The sequence below is a fragment of the Anabrus simplex genome, chromosome 1 (genome assembly GCF_040414725.1).
Source record: "Anabrus simplex isolate iqAnaSimp1 chromosome 1, ASM4041472v1, whole genome shotgun sequence".
NCBI lineage: Eukaryota > Metazoa > Arthropoda > Insecta > Orthoptera > Tettigoniidae > Anabrus > Anabrus simplex.
In genome coordinates, this window is record NC_090265.1 from 1799125406 (window position 1) to 1799153354 (window position 27949).

The 27949-nt window shown below is 37.7% G+C and overlaps 1 protein-coding gene across 2 annotated transcripts in view; it reads right to left on the reverse strand.

Moving 5' to 3' along the window:
• LOC136858784 (androgen-dependent TFPI-regulating protein) overlaps positions 1–27949 on the reverse strand; it is an 87013-nt gene that overhangs the window by 24578 nt on the left and 34486 nt on the right. For both annotated transcript variants that reach the window (XM_067138583.2, XM_067138582.2), the window contains exon 4: positions 9998–10149. In XM_067138583.2, the coding sequence (XP_066994684.1) occupies positions 9998–10149 (152 nt within the window). The remainder of the gene's footprint in view (positions 1–9997; positions 10150–27949) is intronic.

A 27949-nucleotide genomic window follows, 5' to 3' on the forward strand; every position in this document is an offset into this window, starting at 1 on the left:
CAATAAGGGTGAGTCGGAGCATCCTTGGAATCCTTTCAGACTTAAATTTAAGAGGAAATTCTTTGCAGGCACTCTTAATGTAAATTCCTTGCTAAAAACCAGCAAACAGAAAGAACTGGAAATTTTCTTAGATAGACATGAAATCCAGATCCTAGCAGCTCAAGAGACACGGTTTATGGATGAGAATGTAACAGAAACCAAAAATTATAGAATCTTTAAAGGTAAATCAGCAATCAAAATTATGAAAGGAATGCCACTACTAGGTACCGCCTTTTATGTCCATAAAGCAATAGTTGATAATGTTATGGAATTCAAATCTAGTTCAGAAAGGTTATCTCTTCTCACACTTAAATGCAAGAACAAAAAGTATACATTTGTTAACTATCATGCACCAATAAATCAAGATAATAGCAAGAACCCAAGTAAAACTGAAGAATTCTGGAGTCTTCTAGATGATGAAATGTCAAAAATTCCAAAAGCAAATGTTATTATTCGACTAGGTGATTTTAATGCACAGATAGGCAAAGAAAAAGTTTTCAGCAAAACAGTAGGGGCATATCCGGCACACAAAGAACAAACAAAAATGGCATGAGACTAATTAATCTCTGTAAATCCTTTCACCTAAAATTAATGTCGGCCTTCTTTAAGAAACTTCCAAGAAAGGCTAAAACATGGGTGTCCCCAAATCCGATGTTAGGTGAGTTTCAGTTGGACCATGTACCTATTTCTCAAAAAATTATTAAGGAAATTATGAATGTTAAAGTAATAAGAAGTGGGGAGTTTGACTCCGATCATTACCTCTCTAAAATTAAGCTAAAGCTTCTACCTTGCAGGAATCAAAGAAGGCCGAGAAAATTAATGAAATACAACATAGATAGGCTCAACATTACAGAAGCAACTATAGAAAACTTTCAGGAAGAAATTAAAATAACTCAGCATGGCAAATGGCCAGAATTATCTAAACAGATTAATAGTGCAGCGAAGAAAGTATTTAGATCAGTTAAAACTAAAAAGAAAGTATGGTGGAATAACGTATGTGAGGAAGCACTTATGGAAAGAACGAAAAAGTGGAAAAAATGGAAATGTTCCAGAAAGAATGAACACTATGAGCTATTTAAACAACAAAGAAAGGAAACAACAATAATAAGGCAGGTTAAAAGATCTTTTGAAAAATCGCAGCTAGTAGAAATTGAGAATAATTTTGTAAGAAATAACTCCCGAAATTTCTATCAGACCTTTAAGAATAACCTGAAAGGTTATCAATCCCGGAGTATTTGCTTCAGAGATGCAAATGGTAATATTGGCCTTAACAATGCCGAGAATTGTGAGGTTCTGGCAAAACACTTCGAAGACCTGCTGAACTGCCCTGAGCTAAATCATAAATTAGAATTTTCAGAAATTCAGGAAAATCTAGAAGCTGATTCACCTCCAACAGCAGAAGAAATAAAGGAAGCAATAACAAATCTTAAAAATAACAAAGCTAGTCGGGAAGACTCCATAACAGCTGAACTTTTAAAATGGGCTGAACCAAAAATTATAGAAGATCTGCAAATAATCTTTGAAGAAATTTGGAAAACAGAAAAGATCCCAGAGGATTGGAAAGGGGCTCTAATACACCCATTACACAAGAAGGGTAACAAGCAAGATGTCAACAACTACAGAGGTATATCTCTCTTGCCAGTTGCTTACAAGATATTCTCAACAATACTACTAAATAGAGTAAAATCGACACTGGACAGTCAATTGGGTGAATATCAAGGTGGATTTAGAGAAGGAAGATCTTGCTCCGAACAGATTTTCAACCTGAAATCTATAATTCGACACAGATTAATAAACTCCAAAGACATAGTTGTAACATTTATTGACTTTAAAAAAGCTTTTGACTCTATTGATAGGGAAATCCTAGATAAAGTAATCCGCGAATTTGGAGTTAAAATTAAATTGGCAAACCTAATTCATGAAACACTTACAGACACTATCTCGAAAGTAAAATTTATGGGTGAAGTATCTCGACCTTTCAAAATAAATACAGGTGTCAGGCAGGGCGATGGTCTATCTCCACTCCTTTTCAATTGTGTCATGGAGAAAATTGTAAGCATTTGGAATGAAAAACTGAGAGAATCTAAAATATTGCCACTCATGCTGGGGAACAAGAACAAAGGTGTTGCAATAAATTGCCTAGCATTTGCAGATGACTTTGCCATACTTTCAGAAAGCCTTACAGATGCAGCAGTGCAAGTCAATCTCCTTGAAAAGACAACCAACATGACAGGCTTGAAAATCTCTGCCGAGAAAACAAAATTTTTGACGAATATAAAGAGTGCCCCAAAGTTTTTAGTAACGGATATTGGTCAAATAGAAAAGGTAAAGAAATTCAAATATTTGGGTGAGACAATTCAAGAAAATGGTTTAGAAAAATCTGCTATAGAGGAGAGGATACAAAAGATGGAAAGAGCATACGGTATAACTAAGAATACTTACAACAAAAAGTGCTTATCAAGAAAACTTAAAATAAAGCACTACAACACAATAGTGAAACCAGAATGCCTTTATGCCAGCGAATGTCTAGCACTGAACTACAAGCTTGATAAATTAGAAATATTAGAAAGAAGAATTATAAGGAAAATATTAGGTCCTCTAAGAATTGCAGAGTTTTGGAAATTAAGAAGTAACAATGAAATTTACCAGAACGTAGAAAACATATCAGAAACAATAAGAAAAAGGAGATTGCTATTTCTTGGACACATTTACAGAATGGATGACAATAGACTAACTAAACGAATCTTCAAGTACCTTTGGGAAAAGAAATCAACTACCACCTGGATTCAAGAAGTCAAGAAAGACCTGGAAAGGAACAACATATGAGAAGAAGAATTATTGGAAAGAAAGATTTTTAGGAAGAAAGTCTTACAAATGGAAGGATTCCAAGGGAGGAAGGAAAGGAAAACAGCCACAAAGTGGACTGAAGACAGGAAAAAGAAACACAGTGAAACAATGAAAGAATACTGGAAGAAAAGGAAAGAACAACTAAGGAGGAACAATTGAAATTGTAATGTGGTCCTTAGAAGGCCGGAACGCAAGAAGAAGAGGAAACAAGATGTCTGCCTATTCAATCCACTTTATAAATTTATTATATTTAGTACATGTTTCATCCCCTAAGGGACATCAGCTATAATAAACTAACATTAATATATCAGAATACAAAGTAAATATGATTAAAATTGGCAAGACACATTAAAAAGTATTGATGTATAGTACGACATTCAAAATACAATCTTAGCAAATTTTGTTAAATTCTGAAGCATTCAATGTATATACTATTTAAGAAATTCATATTAAAGATCTAACAATCTTTCATCAAGAATTACTTTAAATCAAGAGGCTACTCACAACAGTGACCATTTAAGATTTTATAAAGCACAACTGTTATTCCCAAAAACATTATCAAGAGTTTAATGGACAATTCAACTGTTTTCATCGATCATATGACATAATTTTAACAAAATTTGCTGAGATTGTATTTTTAAAGTCGTACCATACATCAATGTTTTTTAATGTCTCTGCCAATTTTAATAATATCTATTTTGTATTCTGATGTATTAATTTATTATACGTGATGATGTCCCTTAGGGGATGAAACATGTTCTAATATAATAAATTTATAAACTGTATTGAATAGGCGGACATCTTGTTTATAATATTTGTCTTAAATATTCACTATTTGATATATTGTCAATACGGGATTATTATTATTATTAGAAATGAAGCTGTTAAAGCTTGTTACATGTAATGTAGATCCTTCCATGTAGTGAGTTTTCTGGTATGAAATATGGAGTCCTGTTCTGGATGCAATTTCATGGAGTTTTTCAATGGATTCAATGGATGGAATGTGGATGATAAGAAAATCAAAAGACCTGTACCAACACTCAGAGAAAGTCTCAATCACATTTTAGGAAAAGACGTTTGAAATTTTCGGATAATTTCTCAAAATGAGTTATAAGGGCCTTACCACACACCTTGCCCTAGCAATAAAAGTACAAAACAATTGGCTGCTCGAAGTTGGAAAATATCTTCAGTTAATAGGCATCACAGATGACATTGTTAGACAGATCTAAGTTCAGAAAATTAGGCGACAACGACCGCTTTAAACATCATCCAAGTACTACCGCAAACAAAACCTGATCAGATGATCACAAGAAAAGCCACAGCAAGAAGATGAAGAGATTGTGGGAGAAGACAAATGCAACAACATCAAGTTCAATAGCCCTCCTTAATCAGGCATAACGAATAATAATAATAATAATAATAATAATAATAATAATAATAATAATAATAATAATAATAATAATAATGATAATAATAATAATAATAATAATAATAATGGTCTAGCTGAACTAAGTCTGTGAGGATGGGGCCCTACCTATGATGAATTCTAATACTGAAGATGGCACACACCCCTAAGCCATCGGAATTAACCAATTAATATTAAAAACCTGACTTGGCTAGGAATCAAACCCAGAAGCCCTTGGATGATAACAATTTAGTCATAGAACCGGACATGATTAAATAATAATAATAATTGTATTAAGGTAATTTAATTCTGTCAGGAGGCACTGAGTGAGCCATGCCAACAGTCCTTCAAGAACTGACTACCTTCCCAGTTAACATCTGGTAAATTGAGATCACCCACTACAGTAACTTCAGTTCCGCACATAGCTGATTATCTTATCAAATAATTCTGTTTGTTGTCCAAATTTTGATTATTTGTGAATGATATTACCAAAACAGAAATGACAAGTAGATTGTCAGTGAAGGGAAAAGTATGATTAGAACTCCTCTTCTGAGCCAGAAAGCACTAATTATGGAACTTAGGATCTCGAGTTTTATGGGGTAGTGCAGAGTGCAGATTGATGGGGGGAGGATTCCTAACCTATAGCAAGGCAGATAGTGGCTTTCATACAAACCCTCTGAAGAGATCATTTGTTCCTTCAGCAGAGATGTCTGAAAACATGATACCTTAAAAATACTGAAGCAGCATTCATAAAAGGAATGAAAGCTAAAAACATTTAAAAAAGTTTACAACAAAATTAGTGACTCTCATAGAATTAATTTTCAACTAAAATGTGATGAAATATTAGAGAGGGAAAATGAAGACTGCCAGAAGCACTGACAGTAGTATATGCTCTGTACGTAGAAAAAGGTAAGACCCTCCATGGCTCCGGCGGTTCCGTGGTTCAAATCCCGGTCACTCCATCTGAGATTTGTGCTGGACAAAGCAGAGGTGGGACAGGTTTTTCTCCAGCTACTCCAGTTTTCCCTGTCATTATTAATTCCAGCAACACTCTTCAATATCATTTAATTTCATCTGTCATTCATTAATCATTGCCCCAGAGGAGTCCCACAGGCTTCGGCAGCCGGCACAATTCCTATCCTTGCCGCTAGATGGGGGCTTCCTTCATTCCATTCCTGACCCGGTCAAATGACTGAAAACAGGCTGTGGATGTGAATAGCATGCAATTTCCATACAGTTTACCTATTTTGTAAAAGATCTGAGTCATTCAAATTTAAACAAAAAATTACGTACACTGTAATTTCTGAATGGTACCATATGTTACTAATATTGAAGAAATAAATAAAATTCAGACCACAATTGTGCTAACATCACTAGTTTTATGTGCAATAGAATGTCCAAGAAGAGCTACTAGAACACTGGACAACAACCCTCATTCACCCACTGCACAAAAAAGGAGACAAAACCGACCTTAATAACTACAGGGGAATCTCGCTCCTAGACATAACATACAAAATCATCGCATAATCATCCTTAATAGGATAAGTTTACAACTTCAGAAAGAACTAGGAGAATATCAAGGGGGTTTCAGACCCTGGAGGAGCTGTCCTGATCAGATCATCAGTCTTAAGTTGATAATGGACTATAACAGGAGAAGAAACAGAGATATGATAATAACATTTGAAGATTTCAAGAAAGCTCACAACTGCATCCATAGAGAATCTCTGTTTAAAAGTTTAAGACACCTTGGACTACACCCCAAATTAATAAACTTGATAAAATTGACTCTCACTATCAAGAAATCAAAAGTGAAGTTTAGGGGTGTATGTCAGAGTCATTTGAAATTAAAACTGGACTGCGACAGGGAGATGGGCTCTCACCACTATTATTCAACTGTGCTCTAGAAATGGTAATGAGAGGATGGTTAGGAAATATCCCCCAAAAATAAAGACTGGCCAAAAAATTAAAACAAATTGCCTGGGATTCGATGGCGATTTAACATTACTAGCAACTGACATAAAAGAAGCAAAACGCCAGATATCAGAACTTCAAGACATTGCAAAGAAAATTGGCCTCAAAATATCATTTGCAAAAACAGAAATTATGCCCCAAAACACAACTGAAAGAAGTTACCATAAATGGTAATAAAATCAAGATAGAAACTCAATTTAAATATCTTGGAGAAGTAATAACACGTAACCTAAATGAAAAAATCTCATCCAAACAAGAACAAATTGATTAGCTAAAGCATAAAAATTAACATGGTACATCTACAAAAAGAACTGTCTATCAATAAATGCAAAAATAAAACACTACAGCACAGTTAAGAAACCAGAAGCTACATATGCAGCAGAAACACTTTTTCACCTGAATAAACAATCAAAGACTGACAGCCTTCAGAAAATTGAAAGGAGGATTGGAAGAACCTGCATCAACAAAATATACCAGAAAGATACTATGCATAAGAGGAGACTGGGATTCTCTGGACATATCATGAGGTTGCAGAATTCAAGACTTCTGCAACAACTAGTACAACACAATCTCATCTCAAAAAATACCACAACAGGATGTAAATGGATCAGAGAAGTAAGAGAGGATCTGAAGGAAATAGGCCTTACAATACGATGAAACTGAATACATAACACAAGAATACAAACCTCCGCCTTACCCTTATGGGAAACAAACCCACAACACGCACATTTTCAACCGAGGAAGGGGCACGAAGATCGGAGCATCTGAAGACGTACTGGGAGGATCGCAAAACCAGAACAATCCCTCAAAGAGACCTGATGGATGGACTGACTAAAGTGATCCTATGAGGTCATAAAACAAGAAGAAGATGAATTTCCAAGTCATTAAAAGACTGTGCACTTATGCTTATTGATGAAAGTACTGTTATTTGTTGGATAAAGTTATTGAGTTTACCATAGTCCGTTTTTATGTAACCGGGAAAATGTTTTTCTGAAATTCTAGTGCCTGAGGCATGTTAACAGAGGAGAAATTGTGTAGATGTTTCCCTCGAGAAGGAAAAGAAGCCTGATTTGCACTTTTGGATAGAGTATAACATTAGGAATTTCCTAATGATGTCTGGGTTCAAACTCACAACCTCCAGCATAAAACAACTAAATTCAAACTATGAATCAGTATACATACAATGTAATATTCCTGCAGTTTTCCTTAAATCCACTGGTATAACATACAAATTGTGTAAGTAAGAAAAGATGCCTGATAACTGTAATGTGACCTGGACCTCTTTTAATGAGGCTTAGAATGCAGGCAATTCCTCATCATAAGTAATGTGTATATGATTAGTTTCTTTTTGTTTTGTTTTTTTACTTCCTATCTAATCTTAGGGTTTAAGTTCAACTTGAACCGGATGGTGACATTTTATCAGAAGACCCTACTAACCTTAACCATTTTAAATAATATAAAGGATATAGACATGTCTGATAATCAGGGGCTAAGAACCCACTAGTACACACTTGAATGAAATAACCTCTTATCAGCAGACCTCCATCCTGGTCTGTTGAAGTGCATTCACAGAGCCAACTACAACACATTTGAATGAAATGACCTCTAAACTTTTATCAGCAGACCTTCATCCTGGTTAGTCGAGTGCAGTCAACAAACAAACTGTGATAAAAGAGCAACATGGATTTGCTTCTGGATCCTCAATCTCATGCTGTATTATCAGTTCATTGCGTGTAGATACAGACTTTCCCAAGGCTTTTGATACAGTTGACCATAGCTTCTTACTACAGAAACTTTCTGCATACAGTGTTCATGAACCTCTTCTATCACAGTTTCGATCATTTCTCCAAGTAGAATTTGCAAACTTCATCGTGTAGATCCGTATTGATGTAGTTAAAACTAAGAAACAATGTTAGGTTTTGGTGCACCCAATCAATACACATCACTTTACAAGTGAAAAACCATTTAATTAAAAAACATTAGATATTAGGGACATGTTTCATCTCTATTTGAGACTTCATCAGCCATAAAATCATGTGACGGAATCTCTTTTCTTAGATATACGAAGGTTTTAAACCCGTTAATTTTTATATCTCTTTCTTTCCAGACCTTTAAAAAAAAAAGGAAAGGAAAAAAGAAAAAAGCTCAATCATAAAAAGTGTAAGATAATCTTCTGGTGCCACTAGCATTTTCCACAATGTGCCTACCTTTCTTCATTGATGTTTTTGCTATAAATGATATTAAGGAGGTTTTTGCAAATTCTAAATCCCCAATGTTAGCATATGATTTAAAATTCTTTACAAGAACTGATTCACATAGTGATTGCCTTAGATAACAAAATGACTTCAGTCAAATTGAAGGTTATTGTTCAAGTAATGGTTCAAAGCTCAATCATAAAAAGTGTAAGATAATCTGTTTTTCTAAAAAGAAATGTAATATCTTCTTTGAATATAAGCTAAGTTCCAAAATTCCAGTGAGTACTGTTGAATTATGTGTATTATTCACAGATACCCTGAATTTCAGTGATCACATTCAACAGATATGTAAAATCCTTGGAAAGACTTGGTTGCACAACAAGGTATTGCAGAGAGTTTTACAATCTGCTCACTTTTAAACACCTATAGGTAACATTGGTACGTCTATTATTAGAATATTGCATTCAGATATGGAATCTTAACCATACTGTTTCCGTTTCTAGGATAGAGTCTGTCCAACATAAATTTTAACATATTTATTCTTACAGAATTGGCATCCCATAAGACTGCATAGAATATAAAAAGTTGGAAAACTATCTGGAATTACAATCTCTTCAGGGAAGATGTGAGAACTTCGATATTAGTTTCATTTATAAATTACTCCACTCTCATAGAAACAGTTCTGAATTAGTGGGAAAAGTAAACATTGATGTTCCTCCGAGGTACACGAGATTAGATCAGTCCTTTGTAACAATCTGGCACAGAATAAACCATGCTTTCCATTGAGAAATGTGAATAAGTTGGATACAGGTATATTTGACTATTCACACTCTCGCCTTTTGAAAAATGCTAGAAAATTAAATTTTCTTAAATCATAATCATTAGGTAACCTTGCTTATAAACCTGCGCAGTGTTTGTACTCTGGGCCAAACAGTGGTGAAAAAAAGAGGAGGAATCGTTAGTATCAGGGGAAGTGAAATAATGTAAGATGCAAGATAGGATGAGGAGAAGGGTACTTCTCCCAGAATGTAAGGAACAGAGAAGTTCCTATGTATGAGATGTACTCTACCCCCATATAAACGTATGCATCAGTGGCTTGGACTTCGAGAGCAAGAAATCCAGGCCAGTGAGATGAAGTAGAGAAGACAAGGGGAGACAGAGTAAGAAATGTTGAGGTCAGAAAAGAAATAGGAGTAAAAGAACTGAGTGATAGGATGGAGAAGAATACATTGAGATGGTTTGGACATGTTTTGAGGATGGAGGAGGGAAGGATACTAAAACAAGTATTGGAGGCTAAGATAGAAAGAAAGAGGGCAAGAGGGAGGCCCAGAACAAGATGGATAGACTCTGTCAAGAACTGAAGGAGACTGGAATGGCAACAATTACTGAAGAGGAGTGGTGGAAGGGGGGCAGGAGCTGGGCAAAGGGAAGTGAATGATGAATAAGATAATTTACCAACTTCTCCTTTATGTAAACATTTCTTATTAGCAACTCTGTAATACGGTTTTATGCCATTGATACAGTAAACATTATAACTCACCCCATATCTTGGTGTTCAGTCCTTCTCCACAGAAATAAAATCCAACAGTAAGAACATATACAAATATGGAAAGTATAATACGCTGAGTCCAGTTCATAACGTCATAGATAGGGTAGAGCCAAATCCCATGGAAAAGGTATGTTGAAAGAATACTGGAACAACAAGTGAAAGCACAAAATCAATCAATACCATACATTTTATCGAGGGGATAAAGTGCAAAAGCAACCAGATTTTCAAAATGAAATTATTTTTATAACTTAAGTTTCAATATACGTGTAGGCTAGCAGTAACAGAGAGATACAAACATGAAGTCTTCAACTGTACTCCTTTTCTTTCATAATTCTTAATTAATTCCTTCTTACTATTGTGGATGGTGTGTAGAAAATGACTGGAAACAGACTGTGCATTTTTAATGAGAAGTAATAAATAAGTGACATAAAGACATTACATTTAACTGTAAGACAAAGTAGTGCACGTCTTTCGCTCACGGACGACCTGGGCATCTAATGCTGAAGATTGCATGAGCTGAATTAACCAATGAAGGTTTAAATCGCTGACTGGGATGAGAATCAAACTCAGGACCCCTTACCCACAGAGCTGGACAAGTATATTTTGATGAACCTGTTGATATATCACTGACTGAAACAAACTATGGTCATTGTAACATGCAGTGATGGCTCCCTCGGGAACTTTCGGTGCGTAAATGTCCCAGTGATCGAAACACTGCAATTCATGTGTTGTTAATATTATAAATACAAACCGTTTAAGTAACTAAGGTTCGACCCTGGCTCAGTCCGGTGGTATTTGAACGTGCTCAGCCTCATGTCGGTACATTTACAGCCACGTAAAAGAACTCCTGCGGCACTAAATTCCGGCACCTCGGCATCTCCAGAAACCATAAAAGTAGTCAGCGGGACGTAAAGCCAATAGCATTATTAATTATTAACTACAAATGTCACCAGTCGGAGGCAAGGATCAAGTTAACAACAATAAGCTATAAGAAGAATAAACGACATAGCCCTTCAGTTGAAAATCCTATTTCATGAATGAAACCAAACATATTTATAGAACTCTAAAACAAGATGCACATGAATGCACGGTGTAAAAAAACCAGGAACACAGGAAAAATATAAAAGGAGGAAAGGGCTCCAACTTCTCAATTTTCAAAAGATGTCTATACTAGCAGCTTCATCTAAAATAATTTATTTTAAAATAACTTGTGATAATTTAAGTAAAACAGTCATTGGCTTTTAAATGCAAGAAAAATTCCCATTTGTGAATCATCATCATCACCACTATCAGAAGAAAAGGTGGAAGAAGACCACCTTAGTAAAGAGGGCCTTTTAAGCCTAGATGGTGTCAGCGAAGGATGTAAGTGAAGATAGCTCCCGGTTCTCTCGCGAAATAATCGGGAACAAGTGTGGTGTAAACAAGAAGCAAGTGAAGAATGGTATCCAGTGTGAAAAGTGTTTAATTTGGTACCATTTTGAGTGTATATGTAGTGCTGGTTTTGCTAAAAATGAAGATACTTGGACCTGTGCGAGCTGTGGGGAGAGCAAGTTGAATAGCGGTAACAAACCTAGGCCTACAACGGTCAAAGAATCGCTGGCGTCTCATTCCTTGGAGGATGGAGGTAATGATAATGTACTTGTAATTCTCTCTTTATTGCAACAGGATTTACAAGCATTAAAAGCGGAGAATGAGATTTTAAAGGACAAGGTACGTTTACTGGAAACCACAGTACCGGTACCAGCAAGCACTCAGAACACAGGTGGCTCTGTGAATTCTAGCGCGTGGTGTCAAGTTGCTTCAGATTCTAGGAGGAAAAGTGTACAGTTAAATAAGGACAACTTTGTAATTGACACCAAACATAGATTTTCAGCACTGAGGGAAGTAAGCGATACTCAAGGACTTATCCGTATGGGAAGCAGTCAAACGTATAGCGCAAAATCCGTTACGAGAAGTGGCAAAGTTAGGCCTAAAATCCCACACAGTGCACCAGCGAAAGTGTCGAACATTCTTATATTTGGTGATATCTAGGCGAGGGGAATTGCGGGGAAAAGGAAGATATTGCAGCATCGGCCGTCATCTAACCTGGGGCCCCAATCAAGAAGGTATTGGAAAACACGGAACAGGCAGCAAGAAATCTCGGAAGTCGTGATGCAGTAGTGATCATCGGCGGGACAAACGACGTAGCTCACAATGACGCTAAGAATGTCATTTCTCAACTTTAATGTACACTAGGTAAGCACGGGTGGCCCAGATTGGTTGCGCAGTAGATGTTAGTTTTCCCTCGTCCTGCTCGTGACGTCATCACAGGAGCACCGTGACTGTGTAGCATACAACTGCACGTGTATCTCATTTCGTTGTTTATATATGTCTGTCTTATAAAGAAAGGATTTCCATGTAATAACTATACGTAATTTCTTTCCGTATATTGCTGTTGGTTTATATAGTGGCCTACTGTATTTTATGTAGTGTGTGTGTCGTAGTTCATTTCTGTGAGATCTCTGTTAAGTTGCTGTGTTTCGTGCAGTGAGGTGCACTTATTTTCTTTTCGTTAGTTGCGTGAACAGTGTAATAGTAGCTGGAGTGAAATTTATGTGTTCATTGTACAGTATCATTGCGATAGAAAACTGTGCCATTAATGATTCACCGACCGAGCTTGATAGCTGCAGTCGCTTAAGTGCGGCCAGTATCCAGTATTCAGGAGATAGTGGGTTCGAGCCCCACTGTCGGTAGCCCTGAAGACGGTTTTCCGTGGTTTTCCATTTTCACACCAGGCGAATGCTGGGGCTGTACCTTAATTAAAGCCACAGACGCTTCCTTCCCATTCCTAGGCCTTTCCTGTCCTATCGTCGCCATAAGACCTATCTGTGTTGGTGCAATGTAAAGCAAAAAAAAAAAAAGATTCACCGCAATCTACAGCGACACCTGATTGTTCAGCAGAGGGATTTCGGTACCTCGCCAGCTACATCACCGACCGTGAAAGAAAATATGACAGGTCAATGCGAAGCCCCACTGGGGAAATGCTTTCCATTTTTTCTGGTACAGCCCCTGTGGGATGGATAGAAATGTTACCTCGGGGAGGTCTACTCGTTCCATTGTTAGAATGGTAAACCAAATGAAGGAATTTGAGTTAATTTTCAGGGACACTCACGGACGTGCTGAACTGTGACGCATACCTAATATTGTACGCAAAGTGCGTCATATAATTAGTAGTAAATTCCCCGCTGTACCACCAGAAATATTAAAAATGTATGTTAGAACGAGAATATTTATATGCATGCGACAAATGAACATTCGGACAAGAACTGAAAAATCCATAGCAGCTCATCGGCAAAAGGCTCGTCAGTGGATTTCATCTTCAAAAGCAACCACTTCATGACATCTAATCTCACAGGTAGGACTGTGTTCTAATGAAGTGTTTTTCCTGTTCTTTCTTATTGTTCAATTTTTAAAAAGTGACTATCTATGCGGAGCCTCCGTGGCTCAGGCGGCAGCGCGTCGCCTTCTCACCACTGGATACCGTGGTTGAAATCCCGATCACTCCATGTGAGATTTGTGCTGGTTAAAGCGGAGGCGGGACAGGTTTTTCTCCGGGTACTCCAGTTTTCCCTGTCATCTTTCATTCCAGCAACACCCTCCATTCTCATTTCATAGCATTTATCAGTCATTAATAAATCACTTTGGGAGTGGCGACCCCATTATAATAACAGCCTATATCTGCTTCATTCATTACATCCCTGAGCCGGTCAAAGACTGGAAAACAGTTTGTAGGTTTTCCAGGACTATCTATGCATGGTTTCGAATATGAACTTACTTCTGCTGCTGTTATAATATGTGTTAAGCTTTAAACTCGATACCTGCGGAAGTGAGTCAGTATATCGTATGTTAACATACGGTAGTTCCATCACGGAATTTCTGCTGTAAAGATTTAATATGACAAAGATTTCATATCTCTAAATATTTATGTTTACAGATTTGAAAGCGCGTAACATTCCTCAAACTGAATGGAGGAACTTGGAAATGTTAATAAATTTCAAGCGTTGGTCAGTGTGCCGTCACGTTACATTTACGCCTTATTCGTAATGGAAATAATGAAAAGTTACTCTGCTGTACTGTTTTTCAATCTTATAACAGCAGTAATCTTTATGTCTGGTCTGCAATTAGTTCTGAGAAACTGTAATGTTTGCTGATATTATGAGATTCCTACTGATTTGCGCGCTCTGGGCTCGGCTGCTTTGCTCCTACTGTGACGTCATTTCGTTAACCAATAGCAGCTCAGCTCGCGTTGGGCCCAACTTTTAGTAGTATTTAAGAACCTTGCTAGGTAAGCTGACTCACACTAACATCTTTGTAATGAACGTGCCCTACAGGCATGATTTGATTAGAGACTCGTGTGTGAACATCGAAGTGGACAAAGTTAATACAGATATGGTTAAAATTTATAAACATTTTCGTAATAGTCAGGTAATTGATAGCAGCAGTTTCAAGAGACACTGTTACACAAAGCATGGCCTTCATCTAAACAATTCAGGTAAACGAAAGATAGCAAATATTGTTCTAGATTTTATTAATCTTAACATATGTACTGTAAAACAGGCAACTCCCTTAAGTTATAATACTGACCAGGAAAACTAGTAGAAAGAGCCAGCTGTACTTCAAGCTGGCTCAGTCAACTAGAAAATGAAACTCATAAAAGTAAGGAATTTCAAGTTATCCAATTGCAACAGTAAGTTTTAGGGAGGAGATTGCTTTTGGTAAACTGTCAGAGTGTAGTAAATAAACAATTAAAATTCGGTACATTGATGGAATCTTATGAGATTGATGTGGTGATAGGAGTGAAATCGTGGTTGAGAGAAGGGGTGGGTAATAGAGAAGTATTTCCAGATGGGTACACAGTCTATCGTAGAGACCGAGGAGATAAAAAGGGAGGGGGTGTGTTTATTCTGGTGAAGGAAACTTATTGTTCACATGAATGGTTTACCGATGAAAGGGATGGAATATTAGGGATAAAATTAGTTTGTGATAATATGAAGGAGATGGGAATTATAGGAGCATACAGGCCTGAAAGAGAGGAAAGAGACATGGAAATATTTGAGAAAATAGATTATACTCATAAAAACAATAATTATGATATGGTAATAATTGGGGGAGATATAAATTTGCCTGAAGTTGAATGGAATGGAGCTGCAAGTGAAGCCCATGAACAGAAACTGGCAAATAAGTTAATTTGGGAGGGAGGATTTACACAAGTAGTACAAGAACCGACTCGTCTCAATAACTTAGTAGATGTCTTCTTGGTTAAACCATGGGAAATTGTTGATAAAACTGAGGTAATTGAAGGAATAGGAGACCATAAGGCTGTAATAATGGATGTAGGACTGGTACCAAAAAGGCTTAATAAGAGGGTCACACAAGACAAGAAATTGTACAGAAAAACTAAAGTTGATGAATTTGGGACTTACCTTAAATCCCAATTCAGTTGTTGGATAAGTGAAGGGAGTAATGTGGATACACTCTGGGCTAAATTTAAAGGAATCATTTGGGAAGGAGAGAAGAGATTTGTACCTGTTAAGAAGGGTAAAATGACCTCAGACCCTGTTTATTATACAAGGGAAATAAGAAAATTAAAAAGAAAATGTAGAATAGTGAACAAGAAAATCAAAGAGGGTAGGGAGAGTACAGAAACTAGAAAACAGCTAATAACAGAACTGAATAGAGTGAAAAAGGAAGCAAAAGAGAAATATTTGAATGGCATACTTCAAGAGGGTAATGACCACAAAGGGAAATGGAAAAAGCTGTATTCATATATCAGGAATCAAAAAGGAAAAGGAATCCAAATTTCTACAATGGTGGGAGAAAGGGGTGAACACTATTTAACAGATACTGAGAAAGCAAACCTATTCAGTAGGGAATTCAGAGATTCAGTAGATGATTGTCAGGAGTTGGAAATCGAAACAGAAGATAGAGAGGGAAAGACACAGAGGGAAACAAGAAGCTTCTCATTCACAAATGAAGATATTTTCAGAGAAAACCAACTGCTTCAGCAAGGAAAAGCAGCAGGAAGTGATCAAATTACTGGGGAGGTGTTAAAGACAATGGGGTGGTACATAGTGCCTTATTTAAAATTTCTCTTTGATTTTGTCATAAATAATAGTGTAATACCAAAGGAATGGAAGGAATCTATAATAATACCAATTTATAAAGGAAAGGGTGATAAAAGGAAACCAGAAAACTACAGACCAATCAGCCTGACCAGTATAGTTTGTAAAATACTGGAGAGTTTAATATCAAAGTACATCAGAGGGATATGTGATGATAAAAATTGGTTCATGAGGAGCCAGTATGGATTTAGAAAGAAATTTTCTTGTGAGGCACAACTGGTGGGATTTCAGCAGGACATATCAGATCAGTTGGATTCAGGAGGTCAGTTAGATTGCATAGCCATAGATCTTTCCAAAGCCTTTGATAGAGTGGAACATGGAATATTATTAAGGAAATTGGAGGGAATAGGATTGTACGTAAGGGTTACACGTTGGATAAAAACATTTCTAAATTCAAGGGTTCAGGAAATAATGTATCGCAGGAAGAGCAAGTTTGGAAGGGAATTGCATAGGGTAGTATAATCGGTCCATTGACTAATATACTTCGCGTGATGAATCTAATATGGCTGTCGTGGCAGAAAGTTGTTAGAATTTATTTTAGGCACTAGAAATGTTAATGTAAATCGTGTTAACTTGTGGAATCAAGTGTCTATTATGAGTTCTTGTTTGGGAAGTTGTTCTACATTTTGTTAATTATATCACAGTAGGTTGATTGTACCTAGTGAGTACGTTTAATGTCCTTGTGCAGGCTAAGTATGAAAGGAATGAAATGTCTATTGTTAGGACATGATGTCGTGTTATCATAGTGTTCAGTGTTGTATATAGTTTGTTAATTATAATCTGGGAATAAAAATATGCAAGAGGAGTGTGAAATCTGTGATTGGTGCATGTGATACTGATGTACTCAATTTCCTAAAATTTAATGTGATTTGTGATTATCCATCGATCTAAGCGTGTTTTTCATCTGATAAAGTGATAATTTGGAAACTACAAGAGAATTACTCCTTATTCAAGTGTTCAGTTTTGTAGATACGGGGATAAATTAATTTAAGGCATTATTTTATTTATTCATGATAAGTGTGTATGACTTAGTGCGAATATCCTTGCACCACAGAACACCAATTTAAAGACTACGTGAGCCATTGTTGATTTGAACAAGTATATCGATGGTGACGGTTTACTATTTGAAATCACGGCCTACCAGATCGAAGAAAAGACGATCGAAGTGCCCTAACACCAAAGTGACAAATCAATATACTAATATACTAAGTATTATAAAGTGATAGTGATTGTAAAACTGAGTGCAGTGAGTCAATAGAAAGTTGAAGTGGTAAGGAATACAACGTAGAAATATCTTAAGACTTAAAACAATCATTCACTGAACATACAAAAAGATCCGCCATTTTGGGACCCAGAGTACATAGATACATAGATATACCAGGCCACCAGGCAACTGACCAGAGTATCGACATGGAGAAAGTGGTAAACTGCGCCACCTGTGTGAAGGAAGTTCGCTCCAATGAAGAATCAATAGAATGCAAAGAATGCGATAGATGGCAACACCTTGAATGTAGTGGACTAAAGAGAGGGGAATTCAACATCATGCAGAGGGAGCATTGCAAGCTCACATGAATTTGTGTGGATTGCAAACCACGCACCATAAAAAGGAAAGATATAGAACGATCAATAATGACGAAATTCTTGCAAAAAATCCAAGATGTAATGAACAACATGATCGCAAATATTGGAGTAATAATGAGAGAAGAGATCCAAATAGCAATAAAGACAGAATTTGACCAATGCCTCCTAAGGGTAACTGCAAGACAAAAAGCACCAAACATACCAAACAGGGTGGAGAATGAAGAACCGACTAGAAATGCCAAACATAGTCCAAATGTAGAAAATTAAAATGGTGAAAGCAGAGACAAACAGAGAAGAGACATCGTTAAATTACCCAATGATCAAGACAAAGAAGATGATATGAATCAAAGTGAACTGATACAGGACATTTCTACACAACGGAAGAATGACCGGGACATTGTAGAAGAAAGGGCCGAGATGCGAAGGAGACAGAAACGGAAAGCAGATGAATCCACAGGAACTAAACCAGATGATAGCTACAAGCTAAGGGCTGCGGAACAAAAAGTCTGGCTATTAATTGGTAGAGCAAGCAAGGGAACTTCAACAGAATCAATAAAGAAATTTCTAGAGGAAAACAAAATAAAAGGGGAGACAGAATGTGAAGAACTCAGAACGGTTGGCAACAGGAAATCCTTCTAAGTAGGGATACCATACAAATATATGGATCTTGTATATAGTGCAGACTTCTGGCCAAAGGATATAGTATTCTGAAGATTTCGCTTCATGTGAAGCCAAGGAAGAAATGAATGGGAATTTCCACCCCAACACTAATAAAACTACACAGCTAAAACTACTGCTATGGAACACGGAAGGTGCGAGAAATGCCTCCATACATATTCCCCACAAGACACTTGTAAACATAGGTATTATAATCGCAACAGAGACTTTCCTCTTAGAACCAGTACACATCCAAGGATTTTACAGTACACATTCATTCGCAAAGTCTACCGACGGTAGGCCGGAGGGAGGTGTTTCATGTTTCTTCAAACCGACTATTGGAAAGATAACCAACGCGAAAGAAGACAATTTGCTAAAAACAAGAACATTCTCACAACAGTAGGCCTATACATGCCTCCACACTGGACAATGGAAGATGCAATAGAACATCTAATGAAAGCATTGACGGAGGTGAAACATGATGAGTCAGTCCTTTTAGCAGGAGATCTTAACTGCAGAAGAGATAAACTCAGTAACAAGACTGAACTGATTCTGGAAACACTCAGCGAGGAAGGCTTCAAACTTGTAAACGACCCAGAACTTAAAACATACTTCGCACACAATGGCACCAGTTCAATTGATTTAGTATTTTATAGTGGAAAATATGTTCGAAATCTGGCCCAAGAAGGTTTATGGTCATCTTCTGCAGCACCAATCAGAAAACATATTCCCATTGAAACTACATTTGAAATATAAAATATGCAGAGAAAATACATGACTAAGACCACCAACGACAGACCATCAAGAAAGATTGATATAAATATCCTCAAACAAAACGAGATGCAAATAGAAACTTCAGTGCAGCTCATAGATGAGGGCAACACAACTGGAGCACTAGAACTAATCAATAACATACTTCAACAAGCTCTTATTCCACCAAGACAACGTAGAGCTCAGCCCTGGTTTAATGAAAAATGTTACAAAATGCGTACAAAAACACTAGAAGTGTTATACGCAGCCAAAACGACAGGAAGAGATGAAGATCTTAAAACCTATGCAACTAAGAGGAGAAATTACAAGCAACTTTTGAAGGAAGCGAAAACTGCATTCATGGAAGAAGAAGCGAATAGAATCGCAGAAGCAGCAAAGAAAGACCCATTCATTGCCCTGAGGAAACGAAATGTAACACAAGCCACAGTTATACCGATGAACGAATGGGAAGAACACTTCAAGAAAATACTAAATCAACAGAACATTAATGTAGCTGTGTGCAGAAGCCTAACTGAGGAACGGATTCAAAATCCACTACCGATAACACCAGAAGAGATCACAGATGTCATCACTAAAGCGAAAAGTAGGAAAGCCCCTGGGCCAGATAATATTTGCATGGAAATCTTAAAAGACTCATTGGAAATACTACTTCCTTTATGGACCAATCTCTTTAACAAATGCCTGCAATCAGGGACAATACTGGAAAGCTAGAGAACTGCGAAGATTAAAATGCTATACAAAGGTAAAGGGGAAACAAATGACACAAATTCATACAGAGGAATAGCATTGGAGAATAACATCTTCAAAATCTATACTAAAATACTAACAAGGAGACTTGAACAGGAAGTAGACCCAAAAATACCAGACACACAATCACAAGACTAGCCATTCATGGCTACCACCACAAGTTATGTAGCAATAAGAAATTTCACCTACCAAACGGGAATTGCATATGCTCGCTCTGTGGAAAGTGCTACGAAAAATACCATATTGTGTTATGTTCAAAAAGGACCAAAAGCATCATGCAAATTAGCAAAGAATAATTTCAAATTTGATGTAACCATATTGTATATGCCCTTTCGGGTGTTTTTCCTATTAATTAAAATAATTGGTCCGTTACTTTTCTTAATATACGTAAATGATTTAGGGGATAATATAACATCAAAAATAAGATTGTATGCAGATGACATAATTGTTTATAGGGAAATAAATAAAATTGAGGATTGTGTAGAATTACAAAGGGACCTTGAGAGTATCCAACAATGGGTTGAAGAGAATAATATGAAGATTAATGAAGGCAAATCAACTGTTACAACATTTACAAACAGGAGTTTTAAAACTGAATTTGAATATACTTTGGATGAGGTAGTTATCCCAAAAGATGGCAAGTGCAAATACTTAGGTGTGAGATTTGAAAGTAATTTGCACTGGAAGGATCATGTGGATGACATTGTTGGGAAAGCATACAGATCGTTAAATGTCATAATGAGGCTACTTAAAGGATGCAACAAAGAATTAAAAGAGAAAAGTTACTTAAGTATGGTTCGTCCATTATTGGAATATGCAAACAGTGTTTGGGATCCTCACCAAGAATACCTAATAAAAGAAATAGACAGTGTGCAGAGGAAAGCAGCAAGATTTGTAACAGGGGATTTCAGGAGAAACAGTAGTGTATCAGAAATGTTAAAGGAACTTGGGTGGGAAACTTTAAGTAAGAGAAGGGAGAAAACTAGACTTATAGGATTATATAGAGCCTATACAGGAGAAGAAGCATGGAGAGATATCCGTGAGAGGCTTCAGTTGGAAAATAATTATATCGGCAGGACTGGCCACAAATATAAAATTAGAAGGAATTTTAGCAGACGCGATTGGGGTAAATTTTCATTCATTGGGAAGGGTGTGAAGGAGTGGAACAGTATACCAGGGGTAGTGTTTGATCCTTTTCCAAAATCTGTACAGATATTCAAGAAGAGAATAAACAGCAACAGCGAAAATAAATGAAATGTTAGAGGGCATTAGACCAGTGCAGGTTAATTGTAAATAAAAAATGTGTGTGAATAAATTAATTCCATCCCCTGGTCTAAGGAGTTTGGACAGCCAAAGCAGGGGTCTGCCTGTAGGGGTAAAGTACAGTGGGGACTTCGAGGGCCCTTGGACCGCTACGGTAGCTGTGAAGGCCCTACAGGAACTCTGAAAAGTGGTGGCAAAAGGGACTCTGCTTAAGACGCAGCAAGTAGTTATGCTACTTAGGTTCCAGAACGAGTAAAAAAGTAAATAAATACATTGTAAATTTTAATCTTATACCAGTTGTACAGTATCATTTGAAGTAATTCCACATATGTATATCAGTTGACTATATTTGTAAGTAGTACAGGAAAGTAGATTTTATAAACAGTATAAATTTAGTAAGGATGAGCTGTGTGTTTAATAGAAAAAATTGTCAGCATAAATTGTATAATATTGTATTATAGGAAAATTTTCTTCTCTTGTTAATTTATTATTTAGTGCTTGACAATAATGTATTTTAGTGTACCATTTGCCATAGAGGTAGGCACCTCATTTGCAAATAAAGAGATTTTGATTTGATTTTAATTACCCTGTCCCACTGGTGGATGTGTGTGAGATCAATGTTTCCTACTTCAAAGCTTTTTTCCTGAGAAATGGAATAATTTTGTAAACTTAACACTTAAAAATTGAACTTCCATAAAGCAACACAGATCTGCCAAAAATAAGTCCCAAATTACCAAAGTTACTTGAAGATATAATAACTGACAAAATAATACCTCCTTTCAACCATATTATAATCAACGATTATGACGGTTTTGTTCCCAGGTGATCAACCTATACTGATCTCATGATATGCCGTATTATCAGATTGTTGCTGATGCAATGGAAAGCCATTGTGAGGTTTACTATTTATATACTGTCCGCACACTTTATCTTGATGCATTTGTGTACGGGGTGAGGAGTAAGGAGGGAGCTGTCCCGGTATCGATAGTGCTGCCTGGTGCTGCCAACTGAATGAAAATGAAATCTGAATTGAATCGAGAATATGATCGATCGATATGAAATTTCTAAACCGTTGTCATCTTAAGCCAACAACTATGTCACATACACATTATATAACATTATAAAACATATCTCTCGATGCGAATCTTGTTCCTAGCATGAATTCTATACTTTGACTTTGATGTGTAAACAACAACAGTACCAGTACGTAAAGTTTACGCCAGATGTCGCACAACGATGCTTAAGCGATTCATAGTTTGTGTTTCAAAGGTTGCCAGTATGAATCTCGAAGATCGCCTAGGTCGACCGATTCAGCACTAGGATGTAAATGCACCAAGATAAAGTGTGCGGATAGTACATATTTTTCTAAAGCATTTGGTACACCTGACCATTGCATTTTACTACATAAACTGTGTACATATGGCATACATGAACCTAATCTATCTTGGTTTCCATCACATCTCCAAGGCTGTGACTTACAGTTAAAGATATACTTTCAACTTTCTAGCCGTTATGTCACAAGCGGTATCCCTCATTGATATTTCTACTGTATGTTAATGATATGAAGGACAATTTTAACTAATCTAAATGCTTAACATTTGCAAGACAATATAAAATTCTCTAGAAGAATTAATCTACTTAGTGAATGTCTTAGATTACAAGATTTAAATTAACTTGAAGTTTTTCTAATAATACAGTGAAACTCTGTTAAGAAGTTTTTCAAGGGACTGCAAAAAAAACAAACAACTTCTTAAGCAGGAAACTTCTTAAAAGGGATAATGCCCAAAAACTTATTCTGTACCCGAAATACATGTGAAACACACAGCCAACAGATTTCCTTGTTTGTGAACAATAGGCCGATATATAAGAGCTGCTTATAGAAAGCCACAATATAAAAATTCGATTATCATGACAATATTTTTAGAGATAAAGTAAAATAATTGAACATACCATATTATAAATATATTTGATAAGAGAAGGGAACATATTAAGTTATATAAAAACGTTGCAAGGTTTGATTATTTTAGCAGGCAGAACCATGTCCTTCCACACTTCCCTTTCCTCCGAACTTACACTCTCTGCTTCGCAACAAATTGTTTTGTAAACGAAAACCAAAAACCCCATGGCACTACAGCCCTTGAAGGGCCTTGGCCTACCAAGCGACCGCTGCTCAGCCCCAAGGCCTGCAGATTACGAGGTGTCGTGTGGTCAGCACGACGAATCCTCTCGGCCGTTATTCTTGGCTTTCTAGACCGGGGCCGCTATCTGACCGTCAGATAGCTTCTCAATTCTAATCACGTAGGCTGAGTGGACCTCGAACCAGGTCCAGGTAAAAATCCCAGACCTGGCCGGGAATCGAACCCGGGGCCTCCGTGTAAGAGGCAGGCACACTACCCCTACACCACGGGGCTGGCTTTGTAAACGATGCCTGCTCGATTTTTAAAGCGTTCCAGCCACCCGCTCGACGCGGTAAAAGGTACTCTTAATTTGCATGAGACTTTCTCCTGCACAATAGTCCCACTGAAAGGTATGTTTAAACTTCGCTGCTGTTTAAACTATATTAGCAGAACTTGTTCTATTTCATCGTACTTTTCATATTTAACTTCCTTACAATTTGCTGAAGTATTCCCTGCAGAAGCAGAGATCTCTTCTTTCTTCGCTATAATACCGTTCAAAGTAGACAGCGGCATCCCCAGCTCCTTTGCCAAGGCAACACGAGAAAGTGTAGATGACGCCACTTTCCTTATAATCTCCACTTTGTCTTTTATTGTTAATGCCATTCGCTTGATCTCTTTCCTCTGAGTTGCACTCGTTTTCACTTAAAAAAAAGCTTGTACGTTGATATTACAAGTACAACTAACTTCACCGACTCCTATTCCTACTAATTACGATGCTACACTATGCTTGGCAATCCGTAGCTTAGGCTTACAAGAAGCAAAGACAAGACGTGTACTACAGTTTGTTAGCATGGGCTTTCTATCTTCCTCACACCCCTGACACCTGCTTCAAGGATAACGGCAGCAAATGGGAAATCTAGCAACTTACTCTTAGAGATTCTTAGAACCTAGGCCTAAATCGCCCCTGCATTCCTACTGGTTGTCACGGCAACGGGCGTAGTTTCTGGCTGTTTCACAAGTACCACATGGCCAAGCCAGTATTGAGTTTATTTTCCCGCTTCAATCCTCTTCATGCTATAGGTAATGAAGAAAAGAAACACAGGTTCGAAGTTGCAGAAATTAGTGCATGGAAATGTATCTGGGGTATTACGTGGGAGAGATAAAGGCGCAGTAACAACGCTAGCACATCTAAACGTAAACAGTTTCTTTCCCTGCGAGAATTTTATTTCATGTCTCCTCATCTTTGTGCTACATTCTAATAATGCAATGTAATAATTACGAGTGACACGATAATACAATGTTTAGCTCGTATAAAGGTAAAATTAAAAATAACTTTCAATTTTATGCCAACACGTGGTATTGCAATGCCTATGTGTGCCTCCCTCAACACCCAGTTGGCTATCAACATTCGTAAACGATCGGGATCTTTCGGCCGGCTGTTTGGCGGCATGTGTATCAGCTGGCTGCTGGCAAATCGGCTGTTTCCTACATAGAGTCACGAAGTTGTTTTTATTCACCTCACTAATAATAGACACGGAAAATCTTATCAGTTTAGTTCAAAAACGTAATTTCCTCTATGGCAAGGCCCATAAGTATTATTGCAACAACGTAAGACTGAATGGCTGGAAGGAAATAAGCAAGGGAATGAAAAATCAGACAGATTAGAATATTCAGTTTTGTGGTAGGTTAACAGTAATGTTGTGGACAAATGCACTTTACGGTTTTTAATTAATGTTTAGGCCACCTCAATTAATGACTTCACCCTGTCGCGGCCCGCAAATTACTGCATTAAAGTTTTATCAAATCATCCATTGCGTACTTTATGTTTTTTTCGTAGAATCCCGTTCGATTTTATTCCGCTAGATGGAACGGTGGAGTGGAAATTTTGACTGATGGGTTCGATTCGATTCCACAAGTCGAGAGTGAGCATCTGCTGTCCGTGTTGTCATAGCGTGACGTCATATGGCCGTGGCAGGCCCGCACATGTTCCGTGACACCAGACACACACCGCAAGCGCGCGAACGGTCTAACACAGGGTGCAACTTGCGCAGAGACTGGAGGGTTCTAACCACGGGCTGCTTTGGGCGGACGTTTTCTATCTCAAGGGGCTCTGAAATCTGAACTGTTCAAGCGGGAAATATATTTACAACAGAACACTTTAAACGGGAAAAATATACATATATCTTAATGCAACTGATCAAGGGACCAAGAATATCAGACTTCTTAGGCGGGAAAACTTCTTATGCGGGAACTTCTTAACCGAGTTTCACTGTAGTTTAAAAAATTCTTGCAAGACCTGATTGCATAACGAAGGTGTTCTGATTCACTAACCCATAAACAATTGTGTTGAACAATGATGCATCATTATTGGCATATTGGAGCCCACTCAGTTGTTTTGTGAAATGGCACCAAAACTCAAGTTATTTGGCCCTTTTCCATTTTGTTTTTCATACACTCATATGGGAAATGCACCTGGTAGAGTCAGTCATCATAATGTATCAAGCATATGTCCATCTCACTTGTAGTGGTCTCACTGGGGTGATTACACAGACCACGTCATCGATGTCAATGGGCTCAACAATTTTGTTCAAGGTTAGGTCGAGCGGCAGGGAAGCTTTTCTGGACAAAAATAAATAATCCTAGAAAGGGACGGAAAAGAGGAAATGAATAGTGTTTGAGTAAATCAGGTGAACTCATAATACACTAAGAGAAATGAAAAGTGTTACACCATGAATACCTTGACCGAAAGTCACCAAACGGATGCGCCAGTATTTCCATGCCTGTGAGATATATTGATTAAAATTTCATCCTTATACAGGAAAATGCCACTCCTAAAGATGGTGGGTGGCGTGTGTACGTGATGGCTTTTGGGTGTGTCTAACGTCAGTCCCTTTTCAAGTACAGATCGCACTACAGCATGCCTAGAGGACATGCACGGGCACCTTATCACCATCTTTCGGACTTTGTGAAAGGTCGAATCATTGGCATGAGGGATAAGGGAACATCATACCAATAGATTGCGCAGACAGTTGGCTGTTGTGCAATGACTGTAGAACGAGTAGTGACGAGATGTACTCAGGATAGCAGTGTGCCATGAAGAGCAGGCACGGGTCCTTCCAGAAGGACTACACGACGAGAAAATCGTACGATTCGTCGGCTGGCTCTAATAAATAGACGGATGACACCACCTGAAATCTGCGCAGAGGTTACAGGCAGAGTGACATCACGAACCGTCGGGAACAAATTACTGGAAGCTGGGTAGAGATCTCGAGTTGCCATGCACTGTTTACCGCCGACACCAAACCGAGACTTGCATGGTATAGAGGCAGATTCAACTGGGACATCGAGTGGCATTCTGTGGTGTTCAGCGATGAGTATCGCTCCTGTTCGTGGAGGTCAGGTCGATGTGAACATATCCGTAGACGACCTGGTGAAAGGTTGTGTGAAGCAGCGATTATCGAGGTGCGTACATCTCCAACTCTTGGAATGATAGTGTGGGGAGCAATTGAATATGACAACAGGACGGATTTGGTACTTGTCGAAGGAGGACTAAAAGCTTGCCAGTATGTGGCAAGAATCATAAACCCTGTTGTCATACCCTTTATGACCAGGGTACCAACAATGGCATATTCCAGCAGGATAATACAAGAACCCACACTGCACTGCATACCAGAAAACCCTTGAGGAATGTACTGATTCTTGACTGACGTGCCCGTTCCCCTGATTTGTCACCCATAGAGCATGTCTCGGATATGATGGGAAGACGTATACGGTCATACCAGCTTCCAGCCAACAGTCTTCAATCAGTCAATCAATCAATACTGATCTGCATTTAGGGCAGTCGCCCAGGTGGCAGATTCCCTGTCTGTTGCTTATCTAGCCTTTTCTGAAATGATTTCAAAGAAATTGGAAATTTATTGAACATCTCCCTTGGTAAGTTATTCCAATCCCTAACTCCCCTTCCTATAAATGAATATTTGCCCCAGTTTGTCCTCTTGAATTCCAACTTTATCTTCATATTGTGATCTTTCCTACTTTTATAGACGCAATTCAAACCTATTCGTCTACTAATGTCATTCCACGCCATCTCTCCGCTGACAGCTCGGAACATAGAATAGTTACTTGTAACATACCACTTAGTCGAGCAGCCCTTCTTCTTTCTCTCAATTCTTCCCAACCCAAACATTGCAACATTTTTGTAACACTACTCTTTTGTCGGAAATCAGCCAGAACAAATCGAGCTGCTTTTCTTTGGATTTTTTCCAGTTCTTGAATCAGGTAATCCTGGTGAGGGTCCCATACACTGGAACCATACTCTAGTTGGGGTCTTACCAGAGACTTATATGCACTCTCCTTTACATCCTTACTACAACCCCTAAACACCCTCATAACCATGTGCAGAGATCGGTACCCTTTATTTACAATCCCATTTATCTGATTACCCCAGTGAAGATCTTTCCTTATATTGACACCTAGATACTTACAATGATCCCCAAAAGGAACTTTCACCCCATCAACGCAGTAATTAAAACTGAGAGGACTTTTCCTATTTGTGAAACTCACAACCTGACTTTTAGCCCCGTTTATCAACATACCATTGCCTGCTGTCCATCTCACAATATTTTCGAGGTCACGTTGCAGTTGCT